We start from the raw sequence: 27,229 nt of genomic DNA, 5'->3' as shown, positions 1-27,229 counted from the left end.
GCGAATGGGCCAGGAAATGGCAAATGGAATTTAATGTTGGCAAGTGTGAGGTGGTCCACTTTGGTAGGAAGAATGGTAGGAAGGACTATTACTTACGGGGCGAAAAACTGCAGCAGGCGACGGTGCAGAGGGACCTCGGGGTCCTTGTGCATGAGTCGCAAAAACCCAGCTTGCAGGTGCAGCAGGTGGTCAGGAAGGCGAATGGGATGCTGGCCTTCATAGCGAGGGGGATTGAATATAAAAGTAGGGAGGTCTTGCTGCAGCTGTATAGGGCATTGGTGAGGCCGCAGCTGGAGTACTGTGTGCAGTTTTGGGCGCCGCACCTGCGCAAGGATATTTTGGCCCTGGAGGGAGTGCAGAGGAGGTTTACTAGGCTGATACCGGAGTTGAGGGGATTGAGCTATGAGGAGAGGCTGAATAAACTAGGCTTGTACTCGTTAGAGTTTAGAAGAATGAGGGGAGATCTCATTGAGACGTATAAGATGATGAATGGGATGGATAGGATAGAGGTGGAGAGACTCTTCCCGCTCAAAAAAGACAGTAGGACTAGGGGGCACAGCCTCAAGATAAAGGGGAGGCGGTTTAGAACGGAGTTGAGGAGGAACTTCTTCACTCAAAGGGTGGTGAATCTCTGGAATTCTCTGCCCGTTGAAGTGGTGGAGGCTGCCTCGCTAAATATTTTTAAGAAGCGGGTTGATGGGTTCTTGATAAGAGAGGGGATTAAGGGTTATGGGGAGAGGGCGGGAAAGTGGAACTGAGCCACAACAGATCAGCCATGATCTTATTGAGTGGCGGGGCGGGCTCGAGGGGCTAGATGGCCTACTCCTGCTCCTATTTCTTATGTTCTTATGTTCTTATGTTCTATAATGGGGTATATCCAGACTGAAGCATGGCAGCACAGTAGTTAGCACAGTGTGAAGACCCAGGTTCAATTCCGACATTGAGTTACTGTGGAGTTTGCTGTTGTACTTGTGTCTGCGCAGATTTCTTCCAAGTGCTCTGGTTTCCTCCCACAGTCCAAATTTGTGCAGGTTAGGTTGATTGGCCATGCTGACTTACCCTTTAGTTTCCCATGATATGTGGGTTAGGTGGATTAATAGGGTAAATACATGAGGTTCTGGGGTTGGGACCTGGGTAGGATGCTCTTTTGCAGAGTGGATGCAGTCTCACTGGATCAAATGCACTGTAGGGACTCTGAGAGTCACCTTTTTGTTGTGCTTGTGTATCTCCTCATTGACTATAGAATGTGATTTGAGACTTGGGAAAAGATTCCCTTGTGCATTTTTAATTTGGGCTTTTGTGTGGCATGAGAAGATGCAAAAATCCATCTCATGGGGAAGTCTTTGTTCATAGAGGCATTAAGCAGGAATGAGCTTGGTTTATCTCAGATCTGTGGTGGTAAGATGCCATAATTGATGTAAATGCTCTCCAACAAAATGATGATGAGGGAGGGGCTGTGGGGCACCGATTGCAGGTTAATGACTGCTTCCCTCCCTTTGCCGAAAGTAGATTTATTACTATTAAAGTAGGAATAAGCTTGGCTGTGATGATCTTTCATAATCAGATAGCCTTGCCATCATTCAAGGTAACCTTGGAAAGGCCATGTGTTGTCAGTCAAAGCCTACTATCGAAGAAATGAGCAGAAAATTGAGAACAATAATAATATTTGGACATCTAATAGAAAAACTGTTTGCATTGTTGGCTGCCTTTATTTCTTCTTCCTGTTTCTTTTCAAATAATCTTTTTCCCAAGGCAAAACTGCAAGTTGGAGAAGGAAGCACATTTTGCAATTCATATGCATAGAATATCTATAATCCTAACTGGAAGCTCACCTTTGTATATTGATTTAAAAAAAAACATGTTTATATGGGGTGGAAAATGTTTAAATGTAAGTTGTACTGAGTTTTCTGTGGATAATTAGAATTTTTTACAGAAAGAAATTTTAGCTCTCAGTCATAATTGCCATGCTTATCATAATTCCATGCTTTTGTGTCGCTCTCAGATGTGATTTGGGTGATTCTGAGTGTTGAAATCGGAGGCCTTTTAGGAGTTACGCAGCAGCTTTCTTCATTTGAAACAGAATTTTCTTCACAACCCTGTCGCAAGATTGAAGGCAATTTTAACCCTTTCGCTTCACCACAGAAAAACAGGCAATCTGAAGACAACAATGTGAAGGACCCTGGGGGCCAAAGTACAAATCCCATTAGTAAAAATTCATGGGGCCCAACTGAAGACCAAAATGAACAAGATCAAAATGGACTGTCGCAGAACTCTGTAAATATCTCCCCTAACAGTCACTCTAGCAACTTATCAGTGGTGACTTACAGTCAGGTAAATACAGAATGATTTGTTTGTTCCTTTTTATATTTTTTCTATGCATGTGTGAATGAGCTTATGAAGTTGAGGGATGATAGTGTTGGGAGAGAACCGTTTCCCATTTTATGCCTTGAAGCACCATTGAAGATCCCTAGCTCAGGTCATTCTGCAGGCCAGATGTCATAGGAGCCTGACTATATTTTTACTCTTGCCACAAGTAAACCTTAACTTCAGAAGTGATTGCTGGGTTAGTGAGGTTGATTTTAAAATTTGACGGTAGCCTTTCTCATCCTATATTGTAAAATTTGAGTTGAACTACCAATTTGAAGTACTCTTGCGACTTGTGAGGGTGAAATTTGTTTTATCTTGGATTGTAATGATACATTGTACTGGCAAGCTTTCTCATCTCTTTTATTTACCCCCTGGATAACAACAAATATAGATGGCTGAATTATCTGCAACCTGCTATTTGACATAAAATCCTTTGGAGTGCAATTTTATTGACACTGGGAGGCGTACCACATTTTGCATCCTTAGCTTCATAAGGGTATTTGAATGCTTACAGAGGCTGAAGAACACAAATGTATGTTATATGTGTTCTGTAAATAAAATGAAAAATCTGAACGTTGTTTTAATTCATTTTAAGTTTTGCTGTTTTGATTCTTAACTGTCATTTTCTAGCATAGTATTTTATCTGTTTTCTTCCTTCATCTGCCCAGTTCAAACTGCTTTCTCTCAGTAACGAGTGTGATGCACTGTCTGTACCTGAATCTTCTGCATATCACATTCATATTAGCCCAGTAGCAGATGATCCTTGTCTTTTCCCTGCCTTAAGCATAGTGCGACGGTCCTGAATTGGTGCAAGTGTGTTGCTCTGCCTGTTACTCGTGTGAGGATCCAACTTTGCTAGTTAAATTACAAGGTACTGAGATTTCTTTTCTTTGAAATTCTCAAGTCCGCTTCGTTGTGCGAAACTTAGAATCAGTGCACTGTCAGTTTTATTAACTGGGTAAACATACGTACTTAGCACGCTCATTATTGAGTATGGAAAATAATTGAGAATTTTACCTGCAGTAGCTTTAATTAGACCTTTTTTTTCCCTTCCCTTAAAGACCGTTAATGTGTTGTAATTACTTTGGACAGAAGTGAGGATTCAGGAAACAGTTTTAAAGTGGTTGCAAGGTCCCGGATTAAATTCCTCGTCTGTGCATCTAGCTAGTTTTACAAGGGGCAATAGTGAGTGAGATGAGGGTAGTATATTAACGATTTTCAGTATAAGGAAGGCAGATGTTTTGGGAGGGTTGGTCCTTGAGCATGAATTAGTAATCCATATTGTATGTATAAGTAGAATGCTGGGGAAGAATTTGGTCCCCTTCTGCTGCTGGTGCCCTCGATGAACATGTTTATACAAGTTTTTGTGTGAGATACTGGAGTCAGCTGGTGCCCAGGGAGTTGTACCTTGCTGTCATTCATAGCTGGTCAGGGCAAGAGTCTCACGGAGAGTTGTTTGAGAAGAAACTCTTCACAAGGTTGTTCTTCCTAATTTAAATTCTAAAAAGAAACAGACAATCCACTTTCAGTTCTGCTCTATTCATTAAAATAATTAAAAATGAAAGTCTGAACTGACAGTGCACTTGATGTTTTAGAGACAATTCTTGAGTACTTGCTGGCATTCATTTGCTCAAGTGATGTCCACTTGAGGGGGGGTGGGGGGTCAGGAAACCTGCAGATTGTCTGATCTAAAACAAAAAGCATCTTTCAGTGAGGCCCTTCTTGAAAAGATGATCTTATGATCCTGTATTTGAAAGGTGAATAATGATATGTTAAAGGTAGCATGGTCTTGGAATATGTTGGGAATGTTTTTAAAAAATGCTACATGTTTAGTATATACTGCAGCTTGAAATATCCTTTCATTTAATTGTGCCTTTTTTTGAATGGTGATATACCTGTACTTAGGGAACTGAAATCACTTCAAATACTGGGCTGCTAAAGGATAAGTTATGCTTCCCAAGTGCTACTGAATTGGATAGAGTGCTGTAGTTTTTGATTCTTTGCTGTAGATGGCATGCTTGTGTGCGCCCATGAAATGCTTACATTTCCAGTAGAAATTCTTGATCGTATCTATTTAGTATTAAATGTCTATTTTGACTGTAAAAATTGCTAAAGTGAGGCTGTAACATTAAACAACTAAATGGTTCCCTTTGCCTATCGGCTAAATGGTTTTGAGAATATCAGTTTTGAATAAGTTGAACCAAATCTGAACAGTGAGATTGACTTCTCATCAAATTGTGTTGTTCCATAACACTGTAATCCTTAGCTTTTTGTTTGCTGTGTTGTGATGTGTGGAAGTTAATTGGCAAAATAACAGAAATATTTTCAATTTTGCAAAGTAGCGTTTGTGTGTCAGAGAATGTCTGATTACTGAACCCTCTTATCTCGGTTATGTTTATCAGTTCTTTCCTTGTTATTGGTCTTGCTTTTACTTCAGATTAGTTTTCCAGGTCAAGAATGTTTTTGATATAATTATGTATTTAAATCATTAGCAAATATTTTCCCCATTGTCATATCTTGCAGTTACAACTTGAATTGGATACTGGAATGTAATTTGCTTGACAGCTGTAGCGGAATAAATACCGTTGAGTGTTTTGATGAGCAATTTTTTGTATTCCATTCCATAAATGACGTTGCATTGGTGTGAATGTGATAAACTTCTATAATTGCAGGACTAAATCCTGTCAGGCTGGGTTCAACACACCTGAAATGATAAGTATGTAAGGATGCATATTTAATTGAAAACAATCCTATTGATGATAAACAGCCAAAACAAGAAGTTCTCAAGAAAAATCTTGCTGATGCAAGGCATTCCCCCAAATCTTTACAGGGCAGGGGAGAAGAGAAGAAGAATGAAAGTGTAATAACTTGAGTTTCAGCACTGATTTTGACAGCAGCTAGAGTGGAACCCTTAAAGGTCAGGAGAGTTACTTTGTGAGTCTTGAGGTCATTTTCCTAAAGTACAAGGCCAACAGTTAAAAGCGTTTGCTTAAAATGGCTTACTTGTAGATCAGTTAATGAAGAGCTCACTGAAATGCAAAAAAAAATTGTACAGAAAAAAATTGTCAGTTGACTTATGGCAATTATTGCATTTTTAATTCTGAGATCAGCCACAATCTTGATCTGACTTGAGCAACTCTGAGCTGATAATAGCTAACTCTCAATCATGCTCCAAGAACTGACACGGTATATCGTTTCGTGTGCAGTACCACAGTGTAACAGTATATAAAGTTGTGCCTGTATTTTTCACTTGTTCAGTTCCCAGTTGGAAATGGATGTGCCTGGAAAGAGAAGGTGTTTTTGTGGTGTAATATCTGGGTCTTGGGAATAAGTAGAGGTAAATTAGAGAGCAGTTGGTTATTTTAAAACTGCTTAAAGTTCTTCAAAGTAAGCTTCTTAGTATGTGTTGTGCCCAGTCCCTGAGGAATTGATTGGAGGCTAGGAACCCATTATCAGGATTGGAAGAATTTATTCGAGTCTTGAGTCTGAGCAAATTCTTATTGTTATTTTGATCATTTTTAATTACTCTGCCCAGTCAGTACTTGCTCTCAATTTGTATTGGGTTGGCTTCTCACTATTCTGCGTCCAGACCAGGCTTGAATTCTTTGAGTAACTCTCAGCTTCCCTTAGTCGGTATTCTCCAAAGGGAGGCACTTGTTGCTGCCTCCTTAAAACTAACAGTTGCAACTCCTGCATTCTCTTGACATCTAATCTCGTCAACTTTCCTATCTCACTCACCCCACCCACCATCAACTCCCAAACACCAACCCTTGAACTCTGCCAGCAGGTTAAGAATCACTACCTCACACGGCGTGTTCCTCCAGAATGTACACTTATTGGAATCAATGCTCTTATCTCCACAATCTCACTGTATTCAAATCCATATCATTGATTTTTCTCCTGGTAACACGTTTTCCTTTTGAGTGCTTGCCTTTTTCCAACATGCTAACCTCTCCTTTTAAAACAAATTCTTGTTCTTCTCAATCACCCAAGTTTTTCATCAAGATAGCCTCATTCCTTTTCTGTTGTAGGCTCCATACTGAGAGTGCCTTCTTACCCTTGGTGATTTCAACCTCCATCTCAACTTGGCTCCCTCCTTTGTATACTGCCTTTTCCTCCTTCCTTAATATTTTTCTCTGTATAAACTCACCTACCCACATTCACAGCCACACTGTGCTGTGAACTGTCTTCTTTCCTATCTCCCTGAGCTCGTATTGGCAACCTCCTGCTCTCTCAACTAAATTGTTGAACAGTCAATTGTCTTTTCCACAAAGAATGTTAGTTGCCATTGCCAATGTCCCTCTTCTCAGATTCTGTCTCCCTCCCTTTCAAGACTGCCATCATCACTTCTCTTCTTGTTACAAACTAGTATTCCATCTTCAATTTTCTCTTGTTCAACATGTTCATTGTTTTTTGAACATGTCCCCAACTCGCTGTTTGAATCTCTTGGATCAGCTTTGCACACTACCACTACATTGAAATGGCCATATTCAGTCAAAAATCATATCTGTAATTAATTGTGGCACACTTCGTGTCATTTTGACCACTGTACAGCTTGACATGGCTGAACTTGTCACTCCTCTATTCACTTGAATTAGATTGCCATCACCCAATTGTACTTCACCTATTCAGTCATAGCCAGAGTATCTCCTGCCATGACTTTTCTTCCCCATCGTTTGGTTCCCTCATGTTTCTCATTTATATGCTTCCCCTTGGTGACATGATCAGAAGCAGACTCCTGAGACTGATTTAAAAGTCGTATCTGCTTGTGCATCTGCAAAGAAGATGGTGAAGCCATCAAAATGGTGCCACAAGTTAAAAACTAAGAGAAAATTCTTCATGTAAAGGTTTGTCCCAATATTTTTGTTACAACAAATGCTACAGTAGAAGTTACTAAAGTAGTTTAAGAATGGAAGGTGCATGCAAATTTATTCTTTTGAAATTGAGCCAGATTTGGAGATTAGGGGGATGTGCAGTGAACCCAAGTTAGGCTCCAAAGCTCACCAATGTTTGTTATTTATTTGTTGAATATGCAACATATGATTAGAGGCCAGTCCACTGTTACAAGGGTGATTTTAGGCTTTTGTACACGCTGTGGGGAAGGCACCCTCAGTAAATTTGATGGAGATAAAAGCCTAGATTTCCACTCAGACAAGATTCTGAATGGCAACTGTGCCGTTATATTTTTAATCGCATATTGGCTACTTCCCCTGCAGTTTCAGGGTTAGACAGTATGGGAAGCACTCCGTGGTGTTGCAGTGTCAGTAGATGGAAAATAGCCAAAAATACACCACACAGCTCAAAATGGATGAATCACAATTTCCTTTTGTTAAACATTGGGAAGTCTAAACCATGGTTTTCAAATGTCACCTTCCCAGAACTCAGCATAAACCCAATTTGCATGCTATTAACCTTTCATAAGCCACTAACAGAGCTTAGCTAAACTATTTGCAGCTTTGGGCTCAGAACTTTGCACTTCTGTCTTGGCACTTTTTTGTAACTTCCACTTGTTCACCCTAATATTGATGGGCTTACTATAAGCCATCCACGGGCTAAGCTCTAAAATTCTGTCCATAAATCTCTCTGCCAATTTAGTATCTCCTTGTGGTTTCTTGAGACCTATTTGTTTGACCAAGTTTGTAGTTTCCCTCTGAGTATCTCATCCTTAATATCAGTTTTTGCTGATTATGCTACTGTGCAGTGTTTTGGGACTTAACTCTGTTGAAGTTATTATCATTGCAAATTGTCAGAATTTAGGGTAAGAAAAATTCCAAATCTTCTTCTTAATGTTGAACATAGTTTTGTTTTTAATCCTCGATGTAAAGGAAAATAAATATGCTGGAGAGTTTTCATTCAGTTCTTAGTGGGAACTTATCCATTACGCAAAAATTCTCTATTCTTCAAATATTATCACTAGCTACAGGCATCTAAAACCCTGAAGCTGACAGCAAAGGAGAAATACTGTAGGAGAGTTTTTCTAAGGTTAGAATTAAGGTGCATTATTGGCTAATGTTGGTCACGACCATTCGTTGCATTTGATTTGTGCTTCACCTGCTCTGGAATGTTTGTCCTAGGTAGTGAGTGCATAGATATGTTCAAATCTCCAGCACTTCACAAATTAATTGGCCATATTTGCCTAGAGCTGGATGCTTTGTGTCTGGTGTTAGACACCTCTCTGCACCTTTCAGCTTGTAAAGAAGTGATTAAATTGCTAAGTTGTTAACAGCATCTGGTATCAGAATGAACAGGGCAACTAACTGTGGAGCTCCTTAACCAGTTAGATTGAAAGGTAAACTAAAAAGACTGAAGAATTATTTGATGACTTGTACAGAAAGAAAAAGTAAGGGAAGCAAGGTTCGACAGAAAATGACACAAAGGAAATCTTGAGTGACAATTAAGGAATGAGACTGCGCTCGTAATACTTAATTTTCTATGTCAGATCAGTTGATTGACAGTAGTTTATTAACTATTAATTGTTCAGAGTGCTTGCTTTTGAAATTGAGACTCTGTGGTGAGTTTCGTGTGTATGTACCACATAACTGCAGCGACTTCATGATATTTATTGCATGCCAGTGGTAGGGCAGACAGCAATTCATTTCTAAAACTAATGGCACAACAACACAACTTGAACTCTTTTAGATATTAGCATATAATAATGCGTCTGCTTAAGCTTTGAAGTTGCTATAACATTAACACACAAATAACGATGAGCACTAGTAGCCTCACTGATTTTTTGACAGAAAAATCTAGTCCTAATCTTTTGGGATAATTAACTAAAACTTCTGTGACCTTTAAGTTTGTAAAAGGGAAATAAATAAGTTTATTCTTTTATTTTTCTTGGAATTTTTAATCATTGGTAAATTAGGGCTTTCAGTGAATGAAAAGCCTTGAGCAGTGATTTCTATCATTGCTTTGATATGCCAGGTGTGCTGTGAAACTAAACATTTGTTTCAAAGCTGGAAATGTTTTCCTTCTGACGAGGTAAAGTTGCGAAGTACTTGTTGCGAATTCACTTGAAAAGAAAGATGCAACTTTTCTCCTCATGTCTGGCAAATAGGTCGTGTGTGGGAATATAATTCAGTGACTGAGTTGTGTGAGCCAATTTTTGTGTATAAACCTAGATTATTCAGCCTGGTGACAGTGATGGGAGGAGTGCACCATGGCTAAATACGAATCTACTATATTTATATGGCTATATTTGCCAATGAGGTAATTGGAGAGCAACCAAGAATGAGAAAACAGGGTGATCAATATTTTTCTTCCCTTTGTTCTTTCCCCATGCTGCCCACCACCCATCCAAAAGTACGTCCAGGAATGCTAAATCCTGTCTGTTGCCTTAGATCAGCTGATTTCAGGAGAGCCAAACTACAGAATAGGAATTGAAGCCAGAAAGTTCCTGGCCTATGGCTTGGTGGTAAAAGACTTGTTTACAGGATGAGTCATTGCTCTTGGGTTCAAAGCTTAAAGATCAGATTCCTGTGTTCCAACTTGTAGCTTCTGAGTTTCAACAAATTCAGGCCCCCACAAAACTTCATACCTTTTTCATAAGATGTATCAAATTTCTAAAGCTTCCAACGGAATTATTCTATAATAAACAGTTCAAGTTTTTTGCGACGCGCAGAACTATTAGTTTGTCATTAATGAAAAGACTTTCACCATTTTGTGTTTGCTGTTTGAAACATCCACTTGGCTTGCAGCAAGATGCCAAATGTCATAGATAAGAGAGGTGACCAATTAGTCTAAATTGGTTGAATTGGCCAGGTTACAAGGAAATCCCAGCTTTCTTTGAATTGTATCTGAGAACCTTTTGTTTGTACCTGAACAGATAGGACCTCAATCTGACATCTCATTTAGGCACTTCTGATACTTCAGTAGTATTGCATTATCAGCCTAGTTTGGCTGTTCAAACTCTCGAATGGAGGGCTTCAACTTATTTCATTCTGAGTCCCAATTGTCTGCTGTGCAATGTTGTCGGAAGGCATTGTACTGAAAATAAGATCTGTAGTGTAATCACAATCCTGTTTTGAGTTGGATATGAATTTGTCTTTCCCCTCAGAAGGTTTGGTCTTGAGTTCTCCCAAGTGCCTCAGTGACGTAATTCATGCAAGTAGCAAACTCCCAGCATACATCATTACGTATCCCTTTAATTGTTCACAACTCCAAGAATGCACAGCGGGCAATGTCGCTGAAATATGTTGGAATTCCTAGAGTGCAAATGAACACTGCTGGTGTCTTCTTGCTGTAATACAGTGATGGGGCTTAAAAACAGAAAGCATTGCTTTTTTATATCTGGTTTGTTCAAGCTGTGTCTAATTTTCTGATGGGATATGCAGCTTAGACCATCTCACACCCTTCTGATAGGAAATTGGGAAGAAATAAAACTCTTGATTCCTACCAAGTCATCTGAGGAAAGAAGGTTAAAGCAAATATATTTTGGCTGTTGATTAATCTCAGGCATACCTACTGATATATTGATTAAGGTCCAGCGAGCCTTGGAGGTGCCCGTGAGCCACAACTCATTATTTCAAATGTATTTTTTGCCACGGTAGAACTAAGAAAATTGTGCAGTGTTCCAGTATCCTGGCCAATGTTTCTTTGCCAACCAGTGACACCCAGAATAGGTTATCTGATTATTTATTCACGGTGTCTGTGGAACATTGTTGTGAATAAATTAGCTGCTGTGATGGCCTACATGATAGTAATTATACTTCAAAAAGCCATTATTTGTGACATACATTGTGAAATACGTATACATGTATTGAGTACATGAAAAGTAAATGCTTTTTTCTGCTTAATGCAGAAAATATATTCAATTATTTTCTGAACTTTTGAAGAAAAAGAACCTAATCCAAAAATCTGGCCTTATTTTTGTTGTTGAATTAAGTATAATTTATTGCGTACATAAACCTGATCCAGTACTAGGATGCTAGGAAAGTACTTACTCCTTTCCTCATTTTATAATTATCCCTTTTTAAGTTTTTTGTTTTAATTTGTTCTGGATCATATTAAGCAAATTTGTTTTCTCTTATCAGATTTTTGAAAAGTACAAGACATTCTAGGATTGGCTTCTAACATTTTGACTATAATTGTGCCCTATACTTCTGTCAGCAAACATGAATGAGACTAATCGCAATCTTGGCCTGTAATTTTAAGTGAGCTCTGTACATTCACTCTATTTTAAATTCTTGTCTTTTCTTGTTCCTCTCCTTTTCGTTTTCTGCTGTAGAAGGGGAAGGGTTTCTCAGTGCTTCTAGCTCTTAGTTTGACCAGTTTTGACGGGCATATGTTTTGCAATGGAATTTTTGTAACTTTGTTGATGCTTCCCCCCTTTCTAAAGGAGTTGTCTGCCACTGAACCACAATTTCATGGACGTAGGAATTAGGAGCAGGCCACTTGGCCCCTCGAGTCGAAATAAGATCATGGCTCATCTGATTTTCACTTGGACTTCACATTCCTGCCTACCTCTGCGAACCTTTCACCCCCTTGCTCATCAAGCATCCATCTAGCTCTGCCTTAAAGACATTCAAGGATTCTGCCTCAACCACCTTTTGAGGAAGAGAATTCCAAAGTGTCTCAATCCTCGTCTCTGTTCCAAATGGGTGGCCTCGTACCTTGAAACAGTGACCTCAAGTTCTAGATTTTCCCAGAAGAGGAAATATTCTTTTGGCATCCGCCCTGTAAAGTTCCCTCAGGATCTTAAATGCTTCAAACAAGTTGCCTCTTAGTCTTCTAAACGCCAATGCATGCAAACCTAGCCTGTCCAGTCTTTTTTTATAAGACAAGCTGCCTATTTGAGGTATTAATCTAGTAACCCTTTTCTGAACTGCATCTAATGTACTTCTTTCCTTAAATAAGAAGACCAAAACTGTAAATAGTACTCCAGATGTGGTCTCATCAATGCCTTGTATAATTGAAACATAATCTCAACATAATTGGAAGCATCAACAAAGTTACAAAAATTCCATTGCAAAACATATGCCTGTCAAAACTGGTCGAACTAAGAGCTAGAAGCACTGAGAAACCCTTCCCCTTCTACAGCAACAGAAAGGAAAAGAGAGGAATTTAAAATGGAGTGATTGTACAGAGCTCACTTAAAACTACAGGCCAAGATTGCAATTAGTCTTATTCATGTTTGCTGACAGAAGTAGAGGGCACAATTATAGTCAAAATGTTAGAAGCCAGTCCTAGAATGTCTTGTACTTTTATATTCAATTCCCTTTGCAATAAACAATAATGGTCTAATAGATTTGCTAATTACTTGCTATACCTGCATGCTGATCTGTTGCGATTCATGCACAAGGAAACTCAGGTGCCTCTACCTAATATGCCTAACTTTTTTTTATCCATCCTACCAAGATTCCGCATTATATTCCATTTGCTATATCTTTGTCACTCATTTAACCTTTTGTAGCCACCTTGTATCCTGTTTACAACTTGTGCCATCAGCAAACTTAGCAGTCGCTTTATTCAAACCATTTATAAAAATTGTAAACTCAGCACTGATCCATTGTGGCACACCACTCAACCAGAAAGTTACCCATTTATGCCCACTGTTTTCTATTAGCTAACCAATATTCTATCCATGCCAATATGTTACTTCCCTACACCATTCGTTTTTATTTTCTGCAATAACCTTTGAAAAGATACCATCTCAAATCCCTTCTGAAAATCTGTCAGTTCCCCTTTAAACACACCACTGGTTATTTCTTCAGAAAAGTCCAATGATTTGGTTAAACACTATTTCTGTTTCACAAAACCATGTTGACGTGGCCTGATTACTCTGCATTTATTTAAGTACCCTATTACAAGGTCTTTGATAATAGTTTGTAACAATTTCCCAATGAAAGATGTTAAGCTATCTGGCCTATAGTTTCCTGCTTTTTATCTCCCACCTTTTAAAAATAAGAGTTACGTTATTTTTCCCTAAGTCTAATGAATTCTGGAAAATTAAAACCAACACATCCATTATCTCTAGCCACTTCTTTTCCGACCTTGGGTAAAATCCATTCGGACCCACCATCCCAACAATTTAAGAATTGCTTCCCTATGATAGTAATCTTCTTCAGTTTCTGCCTTCCTTCTAGTTCCTGATGTACGGCTATTTCTGGGATGTTATTTGTGAAGACCAATGCCAAATAACTATTCACTTCATCTGCCATCTCTTTCTTTCCACTATTCCCTCCCTGATGCACTTTCTCTTTCAAAGAAGTCCAATAAATTGGTTATGCATGATTTCCCTTTCACAAAACCTTTGACTTTGCCTGCTTGCCTTGAATTTCCAGGTGCTCTACTATAATAACATCTTTAATAATAGCTTCCAACATCTTTTCTATAACAGATGTTAGGCTAACTGACAACTTTCTTATTTTCTGTCTCCCTCCATTTTTGAATAAGATTACATTTACTATTTTCCAGTCCCCGAAGGTAGAGAATTTTGGAAAATTAAAACCAATGCGTTGACTACTTCTAATAGCATTTTTGATTAAAATGAAAGTTACTATTATAACCCAATATGTTTATTGCATGAAAATAATTCCCAATTTCCATTAATAAATGAGAATCAGTTTCTTCTAAAATTCCAACTATTTACAAAGAAACAGATCAGCATAAGCAGTTCAGGTAAACTAGTAGAAGATACAATTAACATGCATGGTTCTCTTATTATTTTCGTTGCAGTCCCCTTCTACCATCACCACACAAAATTAAAATGTAATGGACTGTCTCCCTGGCTGCTGCCCATGTTCTGGTGCGACCAAGAGCTTTCCCTGGCATCCTTTCTGGCTTTCAGGGTTGCCCCCATCCCCTTTCTTTATTTTTTTTTACTTCCTGGACTGTGTCCTGTTTCCAGATGATGTCAAAAGTTCAACCTGAACTGGTCATAGTGGCCCTGGAGAATGTGGAATGCCTGAATTGAGTGAGTCAAGATGATTGCTCCAGCTTCTCCGATAACTGGTTCCCTAATTCCCACCCATCATACGTTCTGTATCTGGAAAAGCAGCAAGACCGAGAGAGAGGGAGCCTATCTTTGGGGGAGATGGAGCAACAGCTTGGGAGAAATAGAACCTGTGATTGGAGCAGAAGTTTCTCGCAGATTCTGTTTTGCACACTCGCTGCAGTTTTCTTTGTCTTTGCACATGTACCTGTAATCGCCAAACCAGTGGAGCTGTGATGTATAGAGCAAGGGTGGCCTTCCTTGAATTTCTTGTCCCAGTCTGTTATGCGGACAACTGGTGGTGCTTTGGTGATGAGTTTGCCTGCTACCCCCATTTATCTTGAACCCTGGTTGGCTAGTCGTTGAACTACAGCGAAGCTATAGCTAAACCAGATCCTTTGCCCCTTTGTGTATTTTTGAGAAGGAGCAGTTGGGTATTGGTAGGGGCGAATCTTTTGTTTTTCCTTACGTTTAAGGCAAATGCGTTCTCTTGTTACTCAGGCTAACATTGGCTAATTCTGCACAGACAAATCAGAATTCTCCTCTTCTGTCGAGCTTGCATGGCGGAATTAGAAAAACCTCTATTAGCTAAGCTATGGGGCATTTGTAAAATTAATTGATGGATATATTTATTCTGCGTGAATGTTTACGATCTTTGTTGTGACTGGTTGTGTGCTGGTCACAAAGAATTGGACATGTTAGTGTTTGATCTTCACAAATAATACCAAAATTGTGATGTTGTTGAAGAGGGAAACAGATCAATGATATATATTGCAAGGTGCAAAGATCTATAATAATTTGTAGTTCTTGAAGTTATCTATGATGATGTTGATTAAGAATTGTTTGATTAGGTGAACAGTTGCAAGCAATTCTTTTGTTAAGTGCATTTTGTGAACAGTGCCATCTTCAGGAATAATGTCATAAAGCTAGAATTGCCTGAATTTTTTTTTCTACGTGGAACCAATTCAGTTGTCTGTTTTTTGGAGAGTTTGTATGCATTGGTAGGGTAAAACCATGGCACTTAATGAATTGCTTTGCTAGAAGGATGTGAGATAATTAGAGCGTTTAACAGTATCTATCTTGAGAGCACCATTTATTGAATACTTCTCTCTGTGCTTCTGTATAACTGTAGTCTGTGAAAGCATTCTGATGAAGCTGAAGGAATGGTAAGCTTATTGTTGTGCTTGTTGCACACTGTGGGGCATTGCAGCTCAATATTGCTGCTTTTCCTTCTGTTTTCAGAATATGTGACATGAAGCATATATTCTGTGGTGATGGGAGGCAACAGCATTTTTGAGTTTTTGAGGAGATGGAGGCCTCCAAAGACACTTGATCGTGGGTAAGATGGGACTCCCATTATTCGATTTTGAGGACTTCTTTCAGTTAGGCAATGAAGATTATAATTCTGTATCAAATATTTAACTTCGAAGGATGTTCGCCATTATTCAGTTCTGAATGGATTGTTGACTTTCTCCATCCCTTGTCTTCAAACTCAACATAAAATACCAGTGTCATGGTAATAGTCAAGTCATTCATAGCTCAAACATCAGATTCATTTGTAGTTGAGTTTGGAAAAGGATTAATATGCCTGGGTAATTTGCAGTGTGTGGCTGATGGCTTTAGCTGTAGGAGCTATGAATACAATTAAATTTAGTAAGTCACTGAGAAGTTCAGCTGTATAAAATAAAATACTTTGAATCTGGCTGTTCGATTTTGAAATTCCTAGTCCAGCACTCATTTCTGTGAATTTTTTAAGGTGACATTTTAATAGAATCTTTAACTTTTTCTTTGTGTCTTTGAATCATAATTTTGTGTGTGCTTGACTTTACAGAATGCCACAGAGAAATGTTGATTACACAAATGCCACCACATCCCAATAGGAAATTGGAATGGCCTCAGTTCTATGGGGTGATGGATGACTGGCAGCAAGATACAAGGCTGAAATCAAACAGAGGGTTTCTATTGTCATAAACCTGTGAGTGAAGCTTCAGAAGTTTTCAGAGTAACTCCTAAGTTGCTGCCTTGTATCTCTGCCAGCCATATTTCCTTCATAGTAAATATAAAGTATCTTTTAAAGGGATAAAGTGTCTTTGAGTTGCTAGTGTGTGTTTATTATTTGGCATTGAGCAGTAAATGTTGTCAAGAATGCTTTTAAGAAGTGTTTAGGAATGTGAATTTGGGCCAGAAAAGTTCTACTTCTTGCTGGTGTAACACCATTAGTTTTTTTTCCCTGGTCCAGAGAGAATGGTTGAGTTCAGTTTCTCATTTAACCTGGAAGTTGATAATTGTTTTTCCTCTTTTACACGCCCCTCTTCTATCCTCCCCAACCCTTTTTAAAGTCTTTTACATTTCCTGGGGGGATGGATTGTGGACTGCCTCGCTGGCCTTCTTCAATCATGCTAGACAGTTGCTTACCAGATGACATGTCAAAGTGGCACAAGTCATTTGACACCCTTGATATTTGTTTTGACTCACTCTGAGAGGAAATGAGGGCCTACAGTTCATAATGGCACAGTTAAGAATCAAGCTTCACTTTATGGCAACATCTCTCTGGCTTGTAGTGCTTTGGAGCTCCAACAAGCTTGTATCACTGTATTGCTTGCTTGCAACTCCCTTTATAATTTTCCTTTCAGCCTACAAGACTGTTCTAACTTCCTGTTGTGATGATGGATATAAAGTGGTTGACTTTTGTTATATCATTCAGAACCATACTTTGTTGACTTGAATGGGTTGTAAAAGGTTGCATGGATAAGCAGTAATTGTTCTAGGTTAGAGCGGTAACGAAGCCTTTCAAATCATTTTTGTGCATCGGCTTTTGAATTAATGATTAAGATTATTGAGACTGTTTTGGACAATGAAATCATTTATCTTCTACCCAGATGTTGTTCATTAGGATTGTCAGCAGACAATGGAAGAATATTCCATACCACTCAGGTCATGCGACTAAGCCTGCCAAAATTGGCCCTAGAAGAAAATGTCAGGTCACTCGAACCTGAGACTTGAACTGAAGCCATTTAGCTGAGATTTCAGCATTTTCAGTTGGCTTCTTCTGTCTTCTGTTGAATTGTGAATGGAGATGGAGCAATGGAGGGAGAAAGAGGGAGAATGAAAGAACAACAAGGGCAGAAATGGAAGTGGAAATAAGAGCTTGGTAGATATTTTGTTTTCAAACTAATGTGTAAAGTCATGTCAATATTTGAGGCTTCGTTACAGCCCTACTTTAAGTGGAAATCGTTAGTAGCACACTACTCCCATGAAATTCTGCTTCTGTTGCTAAGGAAAACATTTTCACTCTTCTTTTTTTTCTTTTCAGGGTTTCCATGGCCCTTATCCTTTTGGTCAGTCTTAAAACGGGTATTGCCATTGTCCAGCAGCCTCTGTGGGTCTTGGTGTCACTCTGCAATTTTGCTATGGCCCTACCCCCCTTTTGACCCAACACTGAAAAATGATGGCTGGTTGTTTCAAAACAATGTATGCATGTGTGAATGCTAAATTAAAGAGTGCTGTAATTGTTTAAAAAAACAATGGATTTTTTAGATGACATTGTCAGAATAATTATGTAGTTAAACACAAAGCCATGTTCAAATTATTTTGCCTACTGAGCGACTGTAGTTTAAGCAAAAGGTAAAAAAAAATTATTTTGTATTCGTTTGTTCAAAGCATCTTAATTGTTGGAATTTTTCCTGTGCGAGTGAGAGTTTGTTCTGTAACCTGCGGAGTACCACATGGAGAGTGCATGAGTGGAGTAGGATTGGGTGCAAGATGAGTGTAACTCAATATAGAATGGGAGCAGTCTATGACAGCACAATCAATTGGAGACTTTTCCAAACTGTACAAATGAAGTTTATTAAATTAACACTGAAAAGTCTCTAATCAAGCTTGTGTCTAATTTTAGAAGTCACATTCTCAATTACAGTTGATGCCAACAAAAATGGCAAGCTTTCAATTTGTTGGGGATGTTTTATTCCAGACTCCAGTTGATTGTAAACATTGTGCACTAATGGGTTTTGCTATGTGTGGATGATCTGTTAAATGGATGATTTCATGTTCACCAAAGCATCCAAAATCACATGTCAATTACTCATTTATATGTGCTGAAACAACTGATGTCTCCTACATCCAATATGAGTTTGTTAGATATCCAAAACCATCCATTCAACTACGTTGTTTAACCTAAAAGAAAGTCTCTCCTGTTTTCAAATATATTTTTCCTAAAAGTTGGCATTTTTTTGCCAGTGGTTCTATGTATTCGTAGCAAATGTTCCCTTCCCTACACTAGCAATACTATTTTTAATATTGTCTTAGAACTGCCACCCTTATAATGTGCTAGTTTGTGTCATTGGGCTGGCTAAGCAGTGATATTCACCTGCAAATGGTACTTTGCCAGTAATTCCATTGATGCTTAGTAATAAAACAGAATTGTGTGATATTGTATCTGTTGCAGATGCCAGTTCATAATACATTAGATGAGCACACTGATTGTACTGCGGTTTTGGTTCAGACGTTTTCTGCCTCAAGGACTAGTAGGGCATGTTTGTGCTTGGAATTCCCCACATTGTGCGTTCCTAATCCAATTTAGAGCATAAATGGTACAAAGTGAAAATACAGGTTCCCTCACAGGAAAACAAAGGAAGAAAGTTAATCACCCAGGTTGCTGCAGCTGCTGAGACCTAGGAACAAGCCATCTTTGCAAAAATGTTGTGGTGTCTGGGAGAAACCTAGTGAGGTGGAATTTGTTAAATAATAGGAAAACACCAAAATCTGACTGCATGGCAAGCTAATAGTAGAGTACATTGTATTCCTTGGTATTTAGAAAGCCCAATGTTTTTGTCCTTAAAGAAAAACCCACCTAAGGTGTATATAAGTTAGACATTTGATCCTGTAGTTCCCAAAGTTGAAAGCACAGTACACAATTTCTCATACTTGCAAAATTTTTCATTCTGGAACTAAGCAAAGTTTGTTCACAATATTTCTAAACACTTTTAAATTCCTATTTGCCTTGGCGCAATATGGCATTGAACATAAAACACAGGAGGTGATGTGAGGCAGTTAGAACAGGGATGGCCATAGTTCTAGAACCAAGTAGGCTGAGGTAAGAATGTGAACAGAAAATAAAGGTGAAATGGTTTCTGCAGTTTTAAGATTAATTACTGATCCTGAGGTTCTTTTTAATTTGATTCTATCCAATGCTAATGCTGATGATTGGGGTCTCATTCTCTACCTTGTAATGTCTTGACCAAAAGCACTGAGGATGTACTGAGCAACATCAAATTGAAGGGAGCACTAGTGGTATTTCTGGAACACTGCATCAAACTGGTGTGACCATCTGCCGCCTGAGGATGAGGGCAGCTGTTAATAAAGATGAATGCTGTAGTAAAATACATCTTAAAGATTTATGCGCTAATCTGATCTATAGCCCTCTTAGGAGAAAAGCCATTTGGACTTCCCAAAATACTGAATCAAAAGAAAATGGTGGTGACTAAATGCTTATTTTTTAAAAGATGTATAAAATACTAGGTATTAGTTGAGAGTGGTGACAAATGGAGGTCTGAGCCTTTGCATATTTGAAGAGATTGTTTTAAATAAAGATTTTAAATAAAAATTGTGCATTTGCAAGTCCGAACAAATATTTTGCACCAGTTGTCAAATGCTGTACTTTTCCCGTCTCTTCATACGCTGCTCCTCTTACATGCAGTTCTTTTTTTTCAGCCTAGGTCATGGACACTTTCATGGCTTAGCATTTAACATTTCCGTGTGTGGGTTTTCTGAGTAATCTATAAGTTTTGGCAGAAAATGGCAAAAACCACAGATTAGTGAATTGTTTGCAGCATTGGCCATTGCAAAATTTGCATTTTAATTTTTTTTACTGTTGCAGTTCAGCCTATCAAATATGAAAGGCTATACAGACCCCCAGATGTTCTGCAACAGTATAGGATATGCATGACAAGTAAGTTGCAAATTTAGTTGCCCTGACCTACAGTGGGCAACAGTTGAACAAAATCAGACACTAAAGTACACACTTAAGGATAGACTCCCAAGTTGTCATTAAAATGCATAACAACTCCAGTAAATGTTGAAATTGGTTTTAATATGTGTACTCTTTAAACTGCTTGATATTCTTGAGTCACCATCAGTAGAAGCAAGTGTAATCCACTGAAAATGTATGTATTGGTAAACTTTTGAAAATGTTTGAAAATGGAAGTATGTATGTACATGGCTAATTGCTGCACTGAACTGATCCAAACGTAAACACTTGGAAATGGTTTAAATTAAAGAAATGTCAATTTATTTAACTTGTGTGAATAATTTTACATACAGCTTAAGGTTGTTAATTCATACTAAATACTATAATTTTTTTCCTCAGTATTGTAAAGTCTGAGCAATTATGAAAATGTAATTGAATGTTTAAGTAATTTTATAATCTTACCAAGGTGTCAGAGTTTAAGTTCAGAATGGACCACATCTTTGCAAATGTATTATATAGGAAGAATGTACAGAATTTTTTAATGCAAAATCTATTTTTTGTGATGAAGCTGTTGTATCTATTGTGGATGATGTTGAGTCACATGTGAATCCAGGAGATGTTGTTTATTTTTATTTCCTGCTCATTATTAATCGAAAAAGAATGAATATTTATCTTTGTATGTGTTATTATGATGCACCATTAACATTGTTCCTGGAATTGGCTGCAAGATTCTCCCCACGCAGAACAAAATTGCTGTTGGCATTTCAGGAGGCTGGTATATTGAAATATTTGATTGACTTAGCTTAATTGACACATTCTTAATTTTAGAAAAGGGGAGTTAAAAACAGACCGCTAGACATACTCAGCAAGACTGTCAGCGTCTCTGGAGAGAGAAACTGTTAATGTTTCAGATCGATAATCCTTCTTCAGAACTTGGAGAAGTAATGTAATAGGCTTTAAGTCGGCCACATGGGGAGGATGGAAAAAGAACATCTGTGATGGGGTGAAAAATGGGAGATATATGACGAAAGGAGCAAAAGATTGCCAAGATGCTGCAAAACAATCCATACCTCAGCAATTCACTGTGTGAAGAAATTTCTCTTAAACGCTTTCTTCGTTCTCTAACTTGTAATTTTTTAATTGGTAGTACCACTCCCTGTTACGACCAGCATTTGTTAAATCTTCCCTCAGTGGAAATGGTCCAGCCATCTCTGGCCGCTGCTCTTGGTAATTCTACACACTAAAAATATTCATTGTTTTTTTTCTTAATTGAGTGCCTAGGACCCCACAAAGTACTCCAGTTGTAACTTAACCAATACCATCATTGCTTTTTTATTCTTGTGCTTTACGGCCTTTTTCATAAACTAGTCTGCATATATTTTGAGCCAACTAATTTTTCTGGGTATTGTCCCTGAAGCAGTAAAAATTAAACCACTAAAAAAGCATCAAATCCATTCCCTAAGTGTAGCCAGAATGGGGAGATGGTAATTTCAATGTGACAGTTTTTTAATGTTTCACCTTGACCTGTTAGTGATTAGTGTCAGGAGCTACGATTGAACTTGGCTTAATAAATAGGAGAGTAGCTCCTCCAACAGTGCAAGTACTCTAATAAATAATTGCCAATGCTTTAAATGTTGAGGACAGTGACAGCTTTCCAGCCCATGGATTCTCCTGATACCAAGTTTACAGCATTCAGAATTTATTTTCAGCTATATCTGGAACATTAATGTCACAACCTTGAACCCAAGTGCTTAGCTATAACCAGTGCTTAGACGTACAAACCAAAGAAGTTTATTTCAAGCATGATGCTGTTTTCGTTGAGAAAATCATTTCAATCTGTGAAATTTATCAGGATCACTAACTTTAGTTTCCCACAGGGGAACTGTTTTCTTCTAGTTCTTTGGACATTAACTGAACTTAATATTTATGATGTTTCTTCATGAAAATGAGTACCAGCCGATAAAGGCTGGGAGCCACAAATGAATGTTAAATTGCCTGTGACTCTGGAGCGGCAGATTTCTGACCCCTGCCCTGTATCATATTGTCTACCTGCTATAATAAACAGGTAACCAGTTTTCACATCTCCAAGCATGCAGACCTTGCTAACAATTTTTAAGATAAATGTGCAGGTGTCTCAGATTTGGCCATTTTCCCTATTTAAGGAACTGACATTCATTTTAAAATCACTTTTCTTTGCTCTGTCCGATGCCAAGAATCTGGGAGGTGGAGCAAAGATGGATTTCAGAATTATGTTCATTGAACTTTTCTTCTGATATGAAACCTCTTTTAAAAGAAATTACATCTCTCAAAAAATAACTATGCACTGGGGAGCCTTTATTATCTGCACTTCAGTTATCTATTGGATTTCTTGAGATGGAACTTTGCACGCACCCATTGATTCATTGCACAGCTGCCAACTCCAGATTCCACCTGTCTGACATAAATCAGCCACATAAGTCAGGATAGATCAAATTGAATGTTATTTCAGTTGCACAACTAGCCTATTGCTCCTCCATATGTTTAAACCAACATTTTGCGACCCTTGGTTATCACACTATTTCCATTATCTACTGGGAAGGCTGGGACAGTGGCTGCGGGGAAATGGAAAAGCAGACAATGTCTACATTCTGCTGGATAATAGGAATTCCACTTCATATATGCAATGGTAAGTGATTGAGAGCAAATACCTCTGTGACTTTTTATAACTTTTTACATTTTGGCTACAGTTGTTTCACTGTCCTTGTTGGTCAGCACCAAGCCTCGAGTTATGTTTAAAATTGCTTTCTCTCACTCGGCCACAGGTAATGTTCTATCTCTTTGAAGTATCTGTATATGGGAAAGAAATAACATAAAAACAAAACCATGCTTGATGGAAAAAAGTACTTTAGGCCTTAGCTGAAAGGCTGCCTCAGTAGTTTTCCCAACACAGAGCAGCATACCAAGAGGCTTCACGTGGCTATTCCCAAACATAGCTCTCAACATCGCTCCTTTTTTCATCTATGCCCTGTTATTCATGAATCAACAAGGCTTCATCTCATGTTCTGATTTTTATGTACTAACTCCTTTTTTATTTTGCTAACTTTCTTTGTCTACCTAATGTTGGATAATTGGAAATTTTTGTTTTGAGATACGTATTTCACATAACGAAGAAGGCAACTTATCTCTGGCCTACTCAGGTTCTGGGTAAGACAACAGATGCTTTCTACCTTGGTTTATGATCCGACAGATGGTAATTACCACAAAGACCAAATCCCGAAGAGAAACTTGGCCAATGAAGCACAGCTCTTTTTTGTGTCCCGACCAGGAGAAAATGAGTTTGCTGAATTCAAATGCCACAATTTCCAAGAATACTTTTGGAATTATAAACAGTAAATCCAAACATTTACAACAAAAGAAACTTAAACACACCAGATTGTATATGGAGTGTTAAAATTAGTTTTCAGGTTGTTCTCCCAAAAATGCTTTCTACTTAGCCAGACTTTCAAGTAAACACCTTTTAGGCAACAATCTCTTAGAGATGTTTATAAAAGTTCCAATAATATTCCCACAAGGCAAACCCACTGATGCTTTAAGAAAGATGTATTTCAGGGTCTCATTCACTCCCACTCTGCTGTGGAAATTCAAGAAACTTCAGAACAAAACCCTGCTTTCTGGAAAAACAAACATTTTTTGGCCTTAAGTGGAAGGCTACTTCAGCTCTTTTCCCAGCACAGAGTGGCATGCCAAGAGGCCTCGCATCACTATTCCCAAATCCACTTCTCCACATTTCTCCTCAAGTACTCTTTTCCTCTTTATCTGGATTCCATTCTGCATAGCCTTATTTTGAAACTTGATTTTCCCAGAATAGAAAAATCTTTCATATTTTCCCCATTGCTCCCAATTACAAGTTAAGTAAAATTGAATAACCCTGTCTTGTTCATTTATGAAACTGTTGGAAGCTGTAAGCAAGTTTTTACTTCCATTTGAAATTTTACAACTGAAAACAACAGCATCTTACCTGTAATGCAAATTTCTATCCACTCTATGCTTGCTTACAGGAAATTCAGCTTGGGGCCAGGTTTACTTCAAATGCATGCCTTTCATACCTCAACTTTTTTGTCCTAATCCTTGCAGACAAACTGTCCTCTAATTAAATTAGTTTTACACACACAGACACACACACCACAAGCCTGCTTCACAGAACAACATGATAAACTCAAAATATTAACTAGAAGCTTCATTCTGGTTTCGACCAATAAGTCCTGTTAAGTTTTAGCATCCATGAAATGTGAAAATGTTTATTGAAAGCTAGAATGACATTTTGAAGATGGCTAAAGCACTGGAATGTGATACACAAGGCATGAAAGTCTTTGCATAACATCTTCACTCTTCGGTAATTGATTTTTGGAACTGGGTCCACAGTGAAAATTTTGAAGCAAGCAAGACATCTGTAGATTACTGGTATCAGCAACTACTCCAGTTTATTCCCAGAGCACTTGTTCAAATTTGATTTAATGTAAACCACAGAGTATAAACAGTCCATTTGATCAGTCAACCTTTTCCTCCCACAAACAATGTGCTTTACTTTTGTCTGTACTTCTAATTACTTTTGGTCAATTGAGGAGCAATAATTTCTATTTATATAGCATCTTTAATATAATTCAACCTTTCTATGCATTTCACGTATGTGCTGTCAAACAACATCTGACACGAAACTATATGAGCGATGAAAATTATGGTTTAGGAAATCAGTTTTAAAGTTGAAGAGTTGCTTAAGTGAACACAATGGATGAATAGGGACTCAGTGCGAGTTAGCACACTGGCAGCAGCGTTTTGGGTAACAAGTTTGTGGAGTGTGGAAGTTGGGAGGATGGTGAGGAGTGTATTGGAACGAGGGCATGGAGGAAGGTTTCAGTACTAGATGATTCCTTAGAGTGAGGGGATTGTTCTCTGAGGAGAGATTGAGTAGACAATCTGTTCTCTGTAATTGAGAAGAATGAGAGATGATCTAATTGAAACACAGCATTCCCACCCCAGTCCAATGCTGGCTTCTCCACATCATAAGATTCTTGAAAGAGATTGATAAGGTAGGTGGAGGGCAGATGGTCCTGTCTTGGGGGTCTGAAATAAGAGGTCACAGTTTCAGAATAATGTGTTGACCATTACTCAGACTGAGTGGAGAAATTACTTTGAGAGGGTTATAGATCTTTAGAATCTTCCCTCCCGAGGGCTATGGATGCTCAGTTACTAAATATGTTGAACACGTACTTTGAATTTTGGATACTAGGGGATAAAGAATATTGGGATATCGTGGGAAGGTGAGTTTTAATACAAGATCAGCTATGATTGTATTAAATGGTGGAACAGACTCAAGGGGCTGGTGATTTATTCTGTATGTTTCTTTGGAATGAGGTAGGACTAAGTTGTGTTGCAGGTGGAAAGAGATGGTGCAGATATAGTCAAAGTTCATCTGCATAAAATATGATACCAATGTTGCGAACAGTCTGATTCAGTCCTAGACATTTGGTGGGAAGTAGAATGGTGATGGTAGCTAGGGAAGGGAGTTTGTGGTGAGGCCCGAAGACCATGCTCAGAAGAAACAACACAAAATATAATAATTAGAGAATGATAAGATGTTTTAGAATAAATTTAACTTTTTTCATACTAATGCAAGGAACTCTTGGAATTAATGATGAACAGAATTGTACTCTGGAATTCTCTTTCCAAATCTCTTCCCCTTTTTTGAAAAATCCCTCAAACCTATCTCTTACTGGATTTCTGTCACACCCAATGACTCAAGTCTTGTTTTTCTATTGATTCACTGAGTCTCCTGTAAGCACCATGTTGTGTTTCCCACAAGTACAAGCCATTATAATTGGCATAACTCTAGAAGTAGAAGTTGAGAAAACCTGTTAAGTGTGTATGGAATGTTGTAGGACTTTTTTAAGAACATAAGAAATAGGAGCAGGAGTAGGCCATCTAGCCCTTCGAGCCTGCCCCGCCATTCAATAAGATCATGGCTGATCTGTCGCTGCTCAGTTCCACTTTCCCGCCCTCTCCCCATAACCCTTAATCCCCTCTCTTATCAAAAACCCATCAACCCGTGTCTTAAAAATATTTAGCGAGGCAGCCTCCACCACTTCAACGGGCAGAGAATTCCAGAGATTCACCACCCTTTGAGTGAAGAAGTTCCTCCTCAACTCCGTTCTAAACCGCCCCCCCTTTTATCTTGAGGCTGTGCCCCCTAGTCCTACTGTCTTTTTTGAGCGGGAAGAGTCTCTCCACCTCTATCCTATCCATCCCATTCATCATCTTATACGTCTCAATGAGATCTCCCCTCATTCTTCTAAACTCTAACGAAGAATTTAGCTTGAACAGAGGAGTGACTTTATTGGTTTCTAAAGTAAGCCATGTGAACGTTATTCCATTTTGAAATTGAATACTTTTGTGCATTAGATACAAGATGTTTAGAGTGGGAAGATAATAGGAGGAAGCCAAGTTGCTCAAGAACTCTGATTTTTAGCCTTATCGCTTGTTGGGGACAAATCACATTCGTTGAAATTGTGACACCTCATATCCAAATTAACACTTGATTAAACCAAGGAAGCTGTTGAGAATTTTGTTATTGTTGCCTTTGGATCAAATCTGTCTTTTCCTTAGCAAATAACCTTCATCTGTTGAAGCTTGGTTCATTTCTGTACAGGGCAGGTCTAAGGAGGCTAGGACCACTAGCTTTTATTGTATTTTGTTACTGACTCCAACTCATCTTAAGCATAGAAACATACAGCTCAAATTATTGATGAAAAATTTGTATTTGCCCCCATAAATCATAAAACAATCAGATATTTTGTTATTAAACTAACCTCACCTGCAAAGGAGCTTGGAATTGGCCAGAGAGACAATGTAATGCTGTTGGCATCACTCTATGCAGACTGCAAAAAGATAGAGCTGTCTTCCTTGAGACGTGATCTTATTTATTTTGTACT

At 38.4% G+C, this 27,229-nt stretch overlaps 1 protein-coding gene across 4 annotated transcripts in view; it reads left to right on the top strand.

Annotated features, from left to right (window-relative positions):
* The window catches only part of ilrun (inflammation and lipid regulator with UBA-like and NBR1-like domains), an 81,566-nt gene that overhangs the window by 39,579 nt on the left and 14,758 nt on the right, over positions 1-27,229 (top strand). Inside the window, exons 4-6 of one of the 4 annotated variants that reach the window (XR_013889252.1) lie at positions 2,003-2,331; positions 16,131-16,274; positions 17,613-17,728. Coding sequence is in view for 2 of the 4 variants with exons in the window: in XM_080210238.1 (XP_080066364.1) it covers positions 2,003-2,331; positions 17,613-17,648 (365 nt within the window). In the remaining 2 variants the exon portion in view is untranslated. Of the gene's footprint in view, positions 1-2,002; positions 8,126-16,130; positions 16,275-17,612; positions 20,588-27,229 lie in introns of those variants that run through there. The other 3 variants (XR_013889253.1, XM_080210238.1, XM_080210237.1) reach the window with 3 other exon arrangements.

This window comes from Carcharhinus amblyrhynchos, chromosome 22, assembly GCF_965287045.1.
Source record: "Carcharhinus amblyrhynchos chromosome 22, sCarAmb.v2.hapA, whole genome shotgun sequence".
NCBI lineage: Eukaryota > Metazoa > Chordata > Chondrichthyes > Carcharhiniformes > Carcharhinidae > Carcharhinus > Carcharhinus amblyrhynchos.
This window is presented reverse-complemented; position numbering and strand designations above follow the sequence as displayed.